The 13653-nt window shown below is 41.9% G+C and overlaps 1 protein-coding gene across 1 annotated transcript in view; it reads right to left on the bottom strand.

Moving 5' to 3' along the window:
• LOC125483706 (protein SIX6OS1-like) overlaps positions 1-13653 on the bottom strand; it is a 49528-nt gene that overhangs the window by 20119 nt on the left and 15756 nt on the right. The window contains exons 5-7 of the mRNA XM_048600072.1: positions 9132-9221; positions 767-954; positions 639-681 (exon numbers count right to left, since the gene is read on the bottom strand). Coding sequence (XP_048456029.1) covers positions 639-681; positions 767-954; positions 9132-9221 — 321 coding nt within the window. The remainder of the gene's footprint in view (positions 1-638; positions 682-766; positions 955-9131; positions 9222-13653) is intronic.

Raw genomic sequence — 13653 nt, 5'->3', positions numbered from 1 at the left:
ATGAGCACAACCAACCCCTATTTCTCTGTTAATGTAGGTATAGCTTTTTATACAAAAATGTTGCAGCCATAAAAGCCACCAATACATCAGCAGGAGGAACTAACAGTTTCACAGATATGATTAATGGATTTCTTGAAACTGGCAGCCATAAAGATTCTCTCATTCTGGGTGGTCCCCATCATTCAAGTCAAATTTTTGTTGTTTGGGACAAGAGTCCATACATCGTCTTTCCACTGATACTCACAGTCCGTTAAAGAAAGAAAAATATATATTTAAGCAATGACAGGCCATCGTGGTAGAGTGACATTGTTGATGATATATATTGATCTTTTCAAACAATGCTTGGTTCCTTGCTTCAATTACTTCAACGTCAGTTATAACTCAGCAAAGGCACTATGTCAAAAAATGTAATATTTCTTTGCACAGGTGTAATAATTGAGGATGATACATTTGGAAAAGATAGAAAATATCTACTCACCAATGGGCAAAGCAATCAAAGACCTTAGAGAAATTATTCTTCTATGAGTTCCCCCATGATTGATATAAGCTTAACCTGCAAATGTGAACCGTATACTAAATACAGAAAAGGTAAGTAAAGCAAACCAAATCTAACAGTGACAAAGAATTCCAATAGATACATTTCTAAAGCCCATTCATTCAGTGATCCAAAAGATGATGAATCTGTTAAAGAGAAAGAAAAATACTTTTCTTAGAATTACGAATAGTTTCTGATGTAAAAAATCCTTTAGTGGCAATTTTTTAATACCTAGAAGATCTGCCAGAAATTGTGTCTTCTGTTGCATTTGCTCAGTGTAGTTCAGTACTCGACATCGAATTTCTTCAAATGTTGCTTTTCTTTTTAAATACTCCTTTGCATGGGAAAATGCAGAATACTGTGACTGGTGCTGCTGCAGAATCTTTCTATATTGCTTTAAATAGTCTTGATACATTTGCCTGGGAAAATTCAAGATTTCCCTTCAAACTCATTGTTTAATATTAGTAGAGTCAGATAAAAAAAAATCACAATTAGATAATAAAACTCAGCACATACAGACAGAAGATTCCTATAAACAAATCAGTGTAATATTTTAAAGATAAATACACCAAATGTAACATTCGCCTCCAACATCAAATTGTCAGACATCAGATACATCAGTAATTTTTCCCAGACATCAGTCAAAACAAGAATGCACGCTTTGTTGAAATATGCTAGAAAGATTAGCTGAAAGCAGGTTTTGACTGGCCCGAGGGTCAAGCATCAAACTACCACTCCATCATAAGTTGAGTTTTTAATTCCCAGGCCTGCAATGAGCAAAGGCAGCAGCTTCAAACAAGTCAAGATTAGAAGGCTGTGAGGCAGCCACTACCACCACGGAAAACTAACTTGGATGGGGCTCAAAAACATGTTCAAAAGTAAACAGTATCTGCTGATGCAGAGCGTCACAAAAATAATTGCATAACAGAACTGAGTATATTTGAAAATTAGTACCCAATTTCCAACTCTAAGACCACAATCCTACAGGTTATGGCATATCAAGTGCATGTCCAAGTAATTTTTAAATGCGGTAAGGATTTCTGCCTCTACCATCCTTTCAGGCAGTGAATTCTAGGCCCATACCATATCGGTAAAAATATTATCCTCAACTACCTGCTAATCCTTTTACAATGTCCCCTGCTTATTTATGTCTCTGCTAAGCAAAACAGATCCTTCCTATCCCTTCTACCTAGGTCAATCATATTATACACATTATTGAAAACTCCCTCCAGTATTCTGCTTCAAGGAAAAGCTACTTAGCCTATTCAATCTTTCCTTGGAGCTAAATTCTCTATTCCCGGTAGCAGCCTCCTAAATCTCCTCTGTACCCTAGTGTGATCACATCCTTTCTATAATAGGTGACCCAAACTAGATGCAATACTGCAGCTTAACGTAATTGGTATTTTCAACAATTCTATCATTGTCTCCTTGCTCGCATATGCTGTGTCTCAACAAATACAGGAAATGATCACATCCGTCTCTATCTTCATCTTCACTCATGTCCTTGTCCTACCATCTTTAGGGACATGTACTCCAAGATCCTTCTATTACTTCATGATTTTTCCATATCCTACCATTTATTGTGTATTTACTTTTGCCGTCCCAAAATGCAGTTCTTCATATTGCTCAAGATTGAATGCCATTTGCCACATTTCTGTCCAGTAAATCGGACACTGATTTCTTCCTGTCCACAGCTTTCTTTGTCATTCTCAAACACACTATCAAATTAATTTTCATTTGCAAACTTGCTAATCGTGCTCCTTACATGCTTCCTTTATGTCTAACTAAATGCTATATACCATGAAAGGAACATCCCTATTACTGGGCCTTGTGTAAATTGCCTTCCAGTTACAAAAGAGATCTATCCACCATTATCCTACACATCTTGCAACTGAAGCAATTTGGATCTAGCTTGTCATTTGCCCTTGGATTCCATGGGCTGTTATTTTTCAGTCAAGCCTACAAAGTGTATCCTTGTGGAAAGTCTCAATTATCTCCACGTGTATTAAACCGAATGCATTCCAAGCACATTCAAATTTAATGGACGTTCAGGAAAAAAATGTGAGTAGCACAGCCTTCCTCAGCCTCAAAGGCTACACAGGTGGTCAAAGGCACATTATGCTCAATTGAAGGGATTTCACTTCCTCGGGTCTTAAATCGTGAGGATGGCATGGCACTAGCCAGTGACTTTGGTTGAATCTTCACAGAATATTAGCAGAGAAGGCAGCCATCGTGCCATCAAATATCAAACTAAAGATGCTTCAGACTAGCTTTAGAATCAGTGTCATACAACATGGAAACAGGCCCTTTGGCCCAACTCATCCATTCCAACCAGGTTTCTTAAACTGAACTAGTCCCACTTGCCTGCATATGACCCATATCCCTCTAACCGGTTGCAATCCATGTACCTGACCAAATGTCTTTTAAATGTTGTAATTGTACCCACCTCTAACATTTCCTCTGGCAGTTCATTCCATATATACACTACCCTCTCTGTGTGAAAATGTTGCCCCTCAAGTCCCTTTTGAATATTTCCTCTCTCACCTTAAACCTATGCTCTCTAGTTTTGGATTCTACTACCCTTGGGAAAAGAATTTGGCTATTCACCTTATCTATGCCCCTCTTGATTTTATAAACCTCTTTAAAGGTACCCCCTCAGCTTCCTAGGCTCCAGAGAAAGAAAATCCTAGCCTATCCAGTATCTCCTTACAACTTAAATCTTCCAGTCTCAGTAACATCCTTAAAAATCATTTTAGCATCCTTTCCCTTCCTAAAGCAGGGCAACCAGAATTGTACACAGTACTCTAAGTGTGGCCTTACCAAAGTCTTGTCCTAACTTCTGTACTCAGTGCTCTGACCGATGAAGGCCAAGGGTGACAAGTGCCTTCTTCACCACCTTGTCTACCTGTTGCAATACTTTGAAGGAACCAAGTACCTGCACCCCTAGGTCCCTCTGCTTAACAACACTGCCTAGGGCCCTACCATTAATTGTGTAAGTCCTGCCCTGGTTTGTTTTATCAAAAGGCAACACCTTGCATTTATCTGCATTAAACACCATCAGCCATTCCTCAGCCAACTGGCCCAGTTAATCAAGATCCCGTTCTACTCTTAGATAACCCTCTTCACTGTCCACAATACCACCAATGTTGGTGTTATCCACTAACTTAATCCCAGCCTCTACCACTTCCTCTGGCAGCTCATTCCATACATGCACGACCCTCTGCGTGAAAATGTTGCCCCTTAGTTCCCTTTTATATCTTTCCCCTCTCACCTTAAACCTATGCCCTCTAGTTTTGGGCTCTCTTACCCTGGGGAAAAGACCTTGTCCATTTACCCTATTCATTCCCCTTCATGATTTTATAAACCTCTACAAGTTCACCCCTCAGCCTTTGATGCTCCAGGGAAAATAACCCCAGCCTATCCAGCCTCTCCCTATAGAGCAAACCCTCCAACTCTGGCAACATCCTTGTATATCTTTACCGAACCCTTTCAAGTTTCACAACATCCTTCTTAATACAGGGAGGCCAGAATTCAAGCAGTATTCCAAAAGTGGCCTAACCAATGTCCTGTACAGCCACAACATGACCTCCCAACTCCTATACTCAATGCACTGATCAATAAAGGCAAGCATACTAAATGCCTTCTTCACTATCCTATCTACCTGCAACTCCACGTTCAAGGAACTATGAATCTGCACTCCAAGGTCTCTTTGTTCAGCAACACTCCCCCGGACCTTACCATTAAGTGTATAAGTCCTGTTCTGATTTGCCTTTCCAAAATGCAGCACCTCACATTTATCTAAATTAAACTCCATCCACCACTCATCAGCACATTGGCCCATCAGGTCAAGATCTCAATGTACTTAAATTGTCCCAATGTAGAACTTTAACTTGTGGACCAGACCTATCCTTTTCCATGAATATTTTAAAATTAATAGAATTATGGTCACTGGTCCCAAAGAGCTCCCTCATTAACAGCTCAGTCACTTGCCCTGTCTTATTTCCCAAGAGGAAGTCAAGTTTTGCCCCTTCTTTCGTAGGACCATCTACATACTGATTGAGAAGATTTTCCTGAACACATTTAACAAATTCCTTACCATCCAAGCCCTTAACACTATGCTGTCCCAGTCCATGTTTGGAAAGTTAAAATCTCCTACTATTACAACCAGTATTCTAACAGTTATCTGCAATCTCCCTTCATATTTTCTCCTGAATTTTCTGCTCACTATAGGGGGACCTATTGTACAATCCCATCAAAGTGATCATCCATTTCTTATTTCTCAGGTCCAAGGAATATCCTCTCTAAGTACTGTCGCGATAATCAAAAATGCCAGTCCCCCTCCTCTCTTGCCTCCCCTTCTGTCCTTTCTACAAATCCTTACCCCAGAACAGTGAGCTACCAGTTTTGTTCCTCCCTCAACCACGTTTCTGTAATAGCTATGATATCCCAGTCCCATGTTCCCATTCGTGCCCTGAGTTCATCTGCCTTACCCGTCAGGCCTCCTGCATTGAAATAAATACTGTTTAATTCATCAATCTTCCCTTGTTCCCTGCCATGCTCTTGCCTGCCTGGTCTACTTAACTCGCTCTCTTTAACTTCTGCACTAGCCTCAACCTTTTCTTTTATCTTACTACTGTTTCGGGTCCCACTCCTCTCCCAGACTAGTTTAACTCTTCCCAAATAGTTCTAACAAATCTCCCTGCCAGGATACTGGCAGTATCCAGTTCAAGTGCAACTTGTCCCTCCTGTACAGGTCACCTCTGCCCCAGAATAGATCCCAATGATCCAAAATCTCAATACCTGTCCTCTGCACCAGCTCCTCAGCTACCCAGCTACCCATTCATCTGCCCTATCCTCCTATTCCCAGTCTCACCAGCACATGGCAATGGGAGAAATCCAGAGATTGCTACCCTTGAGGTCCTGCTTTTTAACCTCCTGTCTAACTCCTTATATTCACTCTACAGGAGCTCATCCCTTTTTCTTCCTATGTCGTTGGTATCAATATGTACGATGACCTCCAGCTGCTCAAGCTCCCCTCTGAGAATATGCCCTTTGAGAAACTACTCCAACATATCCTTGACCATCAGTGAGGCAACACACCATCCTGGAGTCTCGTTTGTGGCCGCAGAAACGTCCGCCTGTGCCCCTGACTACAGAGTCCCCTATCATAATTGTTCGTTTGGATTTTGCCATACCCTGCTGTACAGCAGAACCAGTCGTGGTGCCAAAGAACTGGCTGCTGCTACTATTTTCCCCTGATAGGCTATCTCTCCTAACAGTATCCAAAACAGTATAATTGTGGATAGCCACAGGAGACTTCTGCACTACCTGCCTACCCCTCCCGGAAATCATCCATTTACCTGACTGAACCTGCAGCGTGACCCCCTCCGTGAAGCTACTATTTATCACACTCTCTTCCTCCAGTATGCTCCTCAACTTTCTACTCCAACCAATCCATGCAGTGTGACAGGAGCTACAGCTGGACTCATTTTCTGTAGACATTGTTGCCAGGGACACTCAACTGCTCCCTGATTTCCCACATCTGACAGAAGGAGCATACCACTCCACTGACTACCATCTCTGCCACTTTAACAGCTCGAAAAATCACTTTGAAATAACTGAAGAAAGTTGAACTTTGTTATGTAAAGGGTAACACCTTGAAATGTCAAACAAAGATGGAAAGAAGACACAACCTCTGACAAAACCTATACAAATCTCTGCTTGTAACCATAAAATCATCACCCATTTCTAACCTTTGTTCCCTCCTGTGATCTTTGAACAATGCCTCAGCTCCATGTCCATCCCTCTCAAACTACTTTCAATCCTTTCAGTTAGTGTTAATCTTTCATGATCAAGGCACCTCCTTAAAAGTGATAGTGGTGATTATCTCTGAACATGCTCCTTGATCTCTGTGCATCAAAGCTGAACTTCAAACATCACATCATGCTAATCCTTACCTTCACTTCTGCTGTATTGGTAGCCATGACTATCACACAGTCCTAGTAGAGGCAAAATCCCATTTTCACACAGAGGATACCCTCTAACTTGCTGCATAGCAGTACAACCATGCTAAATGGAAAAGACTTAGAACAGATCTAGCAGTCAAAACTGTGAGCCATCAAGAGCAGCAAAACTGTATTCAACCACAATCAATACCCTCATGGGCTGGATATTGCTATTTGATCACTAAATCACCAGTGACATTAACTGTAACCACCTACCATTTTCAATTTAAAATCCTCAAATTCCTTCATTGTCATACCAACTCTCTCAGGCTACATTTCCTGCACACCAACCGGCCTTTTATCTATTCCTGCATCCTTTGTCTTATCATTGGTGACAAATGGCAGAATCATATAGATGCTAGAATGAAAGGGGATATGACAAGAAGTCCAACAAATTCTATCTCAATATTGTAAGCAGCTTGCCGCACGTTTTAACTAAGTTCTGGGCATCAATGCAATTTTCTTTCACTAAGCAGCAGTGGATTACCTATTAAAGGGGGGATTATTGTTTGTCAACGACCATATTAACTCCACATCCCACTTCATTAGTATGCAGTTCCCAATCCTACCACCCACTGCGAGCAAACTAGATGTTGTGAATTCTGAATATGGAAGTCTGAGGAGATACATAGTAACTTTAGGTCACCACTTACTCCGAAAGACTTCCATGTTGGACACTAGGCACCAACATCTCAGGGCACGCTCCATCAGCATCGGATACATGCATCCTGTATCCACAGACATGAGCATTCAACATTTGCCTGCTTCTAAGAACCCTTGTATTACATCTCCAATCCCTTACACCTTGGGATGAAACCATAACTACCATCGTAGTTGTACCATTGTGCTGCAAGGCACCTTACTCTCAGGGCTACACACCTAGTTCATGGACTTGTAGCAGACTGCATGTCTGGCCCATTTCCTTGCTCTCTTAGCATTTACTTACTCTGAGCGTATCTGGATGCATCCCTGCCTTGCCTTTCTGTACTTTGCCCCTCAGCCAGAGATACCAGGTGCATGGTACTGCAGTATTGCCTTGCTGTTTAGCTCAGACACCAACACAGGGAGACAGTAATTGTTCTTGGAAGTTCTCAGTCAATTTAAGGAAGATAACCTTCGAACGGTGTGTGCTGGCATGGAACGTCAAGGGCAGTCTTTGATACCAATCCTGGGGCTTATACAACATGAGCTGTTCAAGGCAGTCAAAGTCAGGATGCTCTCCAAAAAAGGGATGAGGAGCCAAATGTCAGGCAGCCCACCATACCACCTGTCTTGAGTCTTTCTACTCTATTGTGACCTGTTTTTCTCCTGGAATGAGAGATAAGCAGCTATTAAAAGAGATCTAAGTGGATGATACAGCTAGTACAGGAAGTGTCCTGAGCAAGTGAGCATGCAGTCTGGAGGGCATGAAAGGTTAACGTTGTGGGGGTTGGGGTGACAGTAAGTGAGGGAAGATGTTGCAGGCAGTAGAGAGAGTGGTAGACCATGAGCCTTGGTGGGAGGTGGGTACAGTATCAGAGAAAGAATGAGTATGACATACCAGAGAGAAGATGGTGGCCTTTATGCTGGTGTAGTAGAGAAGAACATTTACTTTCTTCCTATTTTACTGTGCAATCCTCCAGATGGCTAAGATTGAACTGTTTCAGGTGGCAGCTTTGGACCAGGCTGGCATAGCCTGGTATTGTGACCTCCTCTGCTGGTCCTGGGGGAGGAGGCCTGTATACCAAACTGCCCAACAGAACAGCCAGGTCCCAGCCAACAAAGCAAAGTGCTAATTTTCCCTTGTTTGTCTGGGGAAAATATCAAGAACCATGCAGGGCAATTCTGGGTTAACAGTGCTTGTTCAGATACACATGGCCTTTTAAAGATAGCAACAGTGCTAGGGATGCCAGGATATTCCATCATATCCCAACAGTGGCAAGGGCACAATAAGGATGAGGCATGTAGTGAATGAGGCAAGTTTAGTAATTAATGGCAAAAGATCTCACTGGGTCTTGTAGAAAAACACCCTGTTTGAAACTCAACAAAACTAACATTAGCCAAAAAAACACAGGATTCAGCCCAGAGTGTTCAGTTGCCTTGGTGGTAGCCCATGGAACTTTGTTCCTGAAATCTCTGACTTATCACTTTTCTTTCTGCCCTTAAAAACTTATTCAAATCAGTCTTTTTAACAATGCTTTCATCAATTTTCCCAATTTTTACTTCCACAACTTAAGGGTCTATATCATTATCCATTGTCTTTGGGAAGTAACTTGGTATAATTTTTAATGTTACAGGAACTTTATGACTTGGTATTGTTGTTACCACGGCTTGTAAAAAAAAATATCAGACATGTCATACAAGTCAACTGACAATCGTTATATATCTACAAACAAGGACTTTATTACAATTGAAAATTGAAAACTAAGTAAACTAAAGTTAAGTGCTTGTACAAAAATTCAAAAAATATTGCATTACATAAGAAGGAACTGTTTATATGGAGTTTAATATAAATTGTTTTATGTTGTTTGAAATTCTTTGCAAAGAAAATATTTGAGTACACAATTCCTGCACAATGATAGGTACTTGAATATTGTTTTATTCTTCCTTACTTATCTCTGATGGTATTAGCATGTTCTTCTAAGAGTTGCTTTTCAAAATGCTCTTCATGCTGTGTTAGAAGCAAACATGTTGGTTTCCAGCTAAAAGCACAAGAACAAATTTTAGGAAAGCAATTTGAATTATTACAGCAGGTTAACTTATTTTTCTTTAACATGTAATTTATACTTCATCTCTAAAGTTAATAGACAACCTCGTGAATGTTCAGTTGTCTGTAGATTTTCATCAGAGACAACTGAACAAAGTTTTGTACGTGGGTCAAGACGTATTACCAGTTAAATGAAATAAACAAAGGATGGCTTAGAAAATTAGCTTTGAGGTATAGTAGACACATCAATTTCTTCCTTAGACATTGCACTTCGCAATGAAGTTCAAGAGTCTCAGATATTTTTATCTACCAAATTCTAGAAAAAAGGTTTCATTATTCTTTCAGTCATGAAATTTTCCTCTCTTCATATTCTGTAATTTGTCTTTGACCTTTGCCTCTGTCAAAAGGATGCTCAGCATGTTTAGTCTGCTCAGAGGTACTGAGGTAACGGTTGAGCTCCTACATGACTGCTTGGAGTCGGTGGACTGGTTCAAATTCAAGAACTCAGTGGCCAACCTAAATGAGTATGTCACAACCATTACAGACTTCAGCATTAAGTGTATAGAGGACTGCATGTCAAAGAAGTTAACTCAAGACAGACAAACAGTCCTGAAGAAGGGTAATACTGAAACATTGACTTCTCCTTTCCTCCAGATGCTGCCTGGCTTGCTGTGTTCTTCCAGCCTCCTGTTTGTCAGCCTTGGATTCTAGCATACACAGTTTTTTTTTATCTCTAACCAAGTTAATCCAAGAGTTCCCTAGCCCGAAACCATGGGTGAACTGGGAGATCCACTCCCTACTAAAGTGGAGGTCTGAACTGTTCAAATCGGATGACCCTGACCTTTACAGGAAATCCAGGTATGATCTTTGCAAAGCCATTAGGGACACCGAGAGACAATACCAGACTAAAATAGAGTCCAAAACAAACCACATGACCACCGTCAACTGTGGCAAGGTTTACATGATATAACAGGCTAAAAAATGAAGTCAAGTAGAATTGCTGACAACAGTGCATCCCTCCCTGATGAGCTCAATGCATTCTACGATGGTTTTGAACAGAAGGTCAGTGAAATGATGTAATCTGCCACAACAGCCTCGGGTGCACTTACACCCACAGTCACCACCGTAGACATCAGATCGGCCTTCTTGACAGTGAACTCACAGAAAGAGACTGGCCAGGATGGAGTCCCCAGCCACGCACACAGATCCTGCACAGACCAACTGACAGGAGCATTCACAGACATGTTTAACTTCTCTTTACTCTGATTGAGCTTCTCACTTGTTTCAAGAAGACCACCACCAACCTAGTGCTAAAAAAAATCAAGCAACACGCCTTAATGACTACTGCCTGGTGGCTCTGACATCTTTCATTATGAAGTGCTTTGAGAGGTTAGTAATGGCACACATCAACTCCAGCCTCCCAGATTGCCTTGATCAGCTATGATTCACCTACAGTTGCAATAGGTCCTTAGCTGATGCCATCTCCCTGATCCTACACTCATCCCTAGAACATCTGGAATAACAAAGACATCTACGTCAGACTCCAGTTTATTGAGCCTTCAACACCATACTTCCTGCCAAACTTATCTCCAAACTCTAAGACCTAGGACTCTACTCTCCCCTTTGCAACTGGATCCTTAACTCCGTAATCGGTTAGGATAGACACCTGCACACTAATCCTCAATGCTGGTGCCCTGCTAGGCTGCAGATACAACCCCTTACTATATTTCTTATACACTCATGAGTGTGTGGCCAAATTCGGCTCCAATTCCATTTATAAATTTACTGATGACACCACCTTTGTGGGTTGGATTTCAAACGGTGACGAGACAGAGTACAGGATAGTGGCATGGTGTAAAGATGACAACCTCTCCCTCAATGTCAGTAAAATGAAGAAGCTGGCCATCGGCTTCAGGAAGCGGAGAGGAGGACATGCCCCTGTCTGTATCAATGATATTGAGGTGGAGGTAATTGAAAGCTTCAAGCTTCTTGGATTAAATATCACCAACAATCTGTCCTGGTCCTCCAGTCAAGAAAGCTCACCACTGCCTCTACTTCCTCAAAAGGCTAAGGAAATTTGGCATGTCCACAATGACTCTAACCAATTTTTACAGATGCACCACAGAAAGCATCCTACCCAGATGCATCACAGCTTGGTATGACATGCTCTGCCCACATCCGCAAGAAATTACAGAGTTGTAAATGCAGCCCAGTCTATCGTGAAAACCAGCCTTCCTTCCACTGTCTCCTTTCACACTTCCTGCTGCCTCAGGAAAGCAACCAACATAATCATACACCCCTCCAACACTGTAATACCCTTTTCCACCCTCTTCCATCAAGCAGAAGATACAAAAGTTTGAAAACACATACCAACAGATTCAAAAACAGCTTCTTCCCCACTGTCATCAGACTTGTGAATGGACCTCTCATATATTAATCTTTCTCTGCATCTTCTCTAGAGATATAACACCATATTCTGCATTCTGTACTATTATCCTAATGTACTTATGTAAGGTATGATTTGTCTGGATAGCACGAAAAACTATACTTTGCATGTATCCCATATGGATTTGATTTGACTTATTACTTTTACATGTATCCCAACATGTAAAGTTTATGTAAGAAATTTGTTTACGTTACTATGTTACATTCAATTTATTTAGGAAACACTTTTATGTCCAAAATTTATTGCACAGACATCTATCAATTGTTTCAACATTTCATACACACTTGCATTTCACCATACTAACATCTGGGGTCTAGTGCAAAATTTGGAAGATCTGTCTCACTGATTTACAGCAACAGCCTGATATAGTCATACTCACAGAATCATACCTTACAGAGAATGTCCCAGGCACCACCATCAACATCCCTGAATATGTTCTGTCCAGCAGAGGTGGCAACACATTGGTATACAGCCAGGAGGGAGCTGTCCTGGGAATCCTCAACATTTACTCCATCCTCCCTCAGCTGAAGAATCAATACTCTTCCATGTTGAACAACACTTGGAGGAAGCACTGAGGATGGCAAGAGCACAAAATATACTCTGGGTGGGGGATTTCAATATCCACCACCAAGAATGGCTCGGCAGCAGTACTACTGATCGAGCTGGTCTGGCCCTAAAGGACTGGGTCTGCAACAAGTGGTAAGGGAACCAACAAGAGGGAAAAACGTACTTGACCTCATCCTTACCAAACTTCCAACTGCAGGTGCATCTGTTCATGACAGTATCGGTAAGAGTAACCACTGCATAGCCTTTGTGGAGATGACGTCCCGCCTTCACATTGAGAATAACCTCTACCGCGTTGTGTGGCATTATCACCATGCTGAATGGGGCAAACTTTGCACAGATGTTGCAATTCAAGACTGGGAATCCTTGAGGCACTACGAACCATCAACAGCAGCAGAAATATATTCCAGCACAATCTGTAACCTTATGGCCTGTTATGTCCCCCACTTAACAATTACCAAAGGGGATCAACTCTGGTTCAGTGGAGAGTTCAGGAGGGCATGCCCAGAACAGCACCAGGCATACCTGAAAATGAAAAGACAACCTGGCAAAGCTACCAAACAGGGCTATTTGCATGCCACAACCAACAGATCAGATCTAAGCTCTGCAGTCCTGTCACAAAAAGTCATGAGTGGTGGTGGACAATTAGGCAGCTCACTGGAGAAGCAGGCTCTACAAATATCCCCATCCTCAATGATGGAAGAGGCCAGCACATCACTGCAAAAGATAAGGCTGAAGCATTCGTAATAATCTTCAGTCAGAAGTGCCAAATGGATGATCTATCAAGGCCTCTTCCAGTGATCTCCAACATTACAGATACCAGTCTTCGATTCAGTACAGACGATATCAAGAAACAGTTGGAGACACTGGATACTGCATTTGATTCACTACAGACGATATCAAGAAATGGCTGGAGACACTGGATACTGCAAACATTCTGTGAAAATTCCCACGACAGTGCTGAAGACTGGTGCTTCAGAACTTGCTGCTCCCCTACCCAAACTGTTCCAGTACAGTTACAACACTGGCACCTACCCATCAACGTGGAAAATTGCCCTTATATGTCTTGTGCCCAAAAAGCAGGACAAATCCAATGCAGCCAACTACTGCCCCATCAGTCTACTCTCAATCATCAGTAAAGTGATGATAGGCATCGTCGATTGTGCTATCGAGCAGCACCTGCTCAGCAATGCCCAGCTTGGGTTCTGCCAGGGCCACTCAGCTCCTGACCTCATTACAGCCTTGGTTCAAACATGGACAAAAGAGCTGAGTTCCAGAGATGAGGTGAGAGTGATAGCACTTGACATCAAGGTTGCATTCAACTGAGTGTGGCCCTAGATAAACCGCAATCAATGGTTATCACGGGGCAAACTCTACCCTGTTTGGAGACAGGATGGCTGACTCATAGGAAAATGGT

The sequence above is a fragment of the Rhincodon typus genome, chromosome 8 (genome assembly GCF_021869965.1).
Source record: "Rhincodon typus isolate 14 chromosome 8, sRhiTyp1.1, whole genome shotgun sequence".
Taxonomy (NCBI): domain Eukaryota; kingdom Metazoa; phylum Chordata; class Chondrichthyes; order Orectolobiformes; family Rhincodontidae; genus Rhincodon; species Rhincodon typus.
Note: the sequence above shows the minus strand (reverse complement) of the source record. Positions and strands in the feature narration are given on the sequence as shown.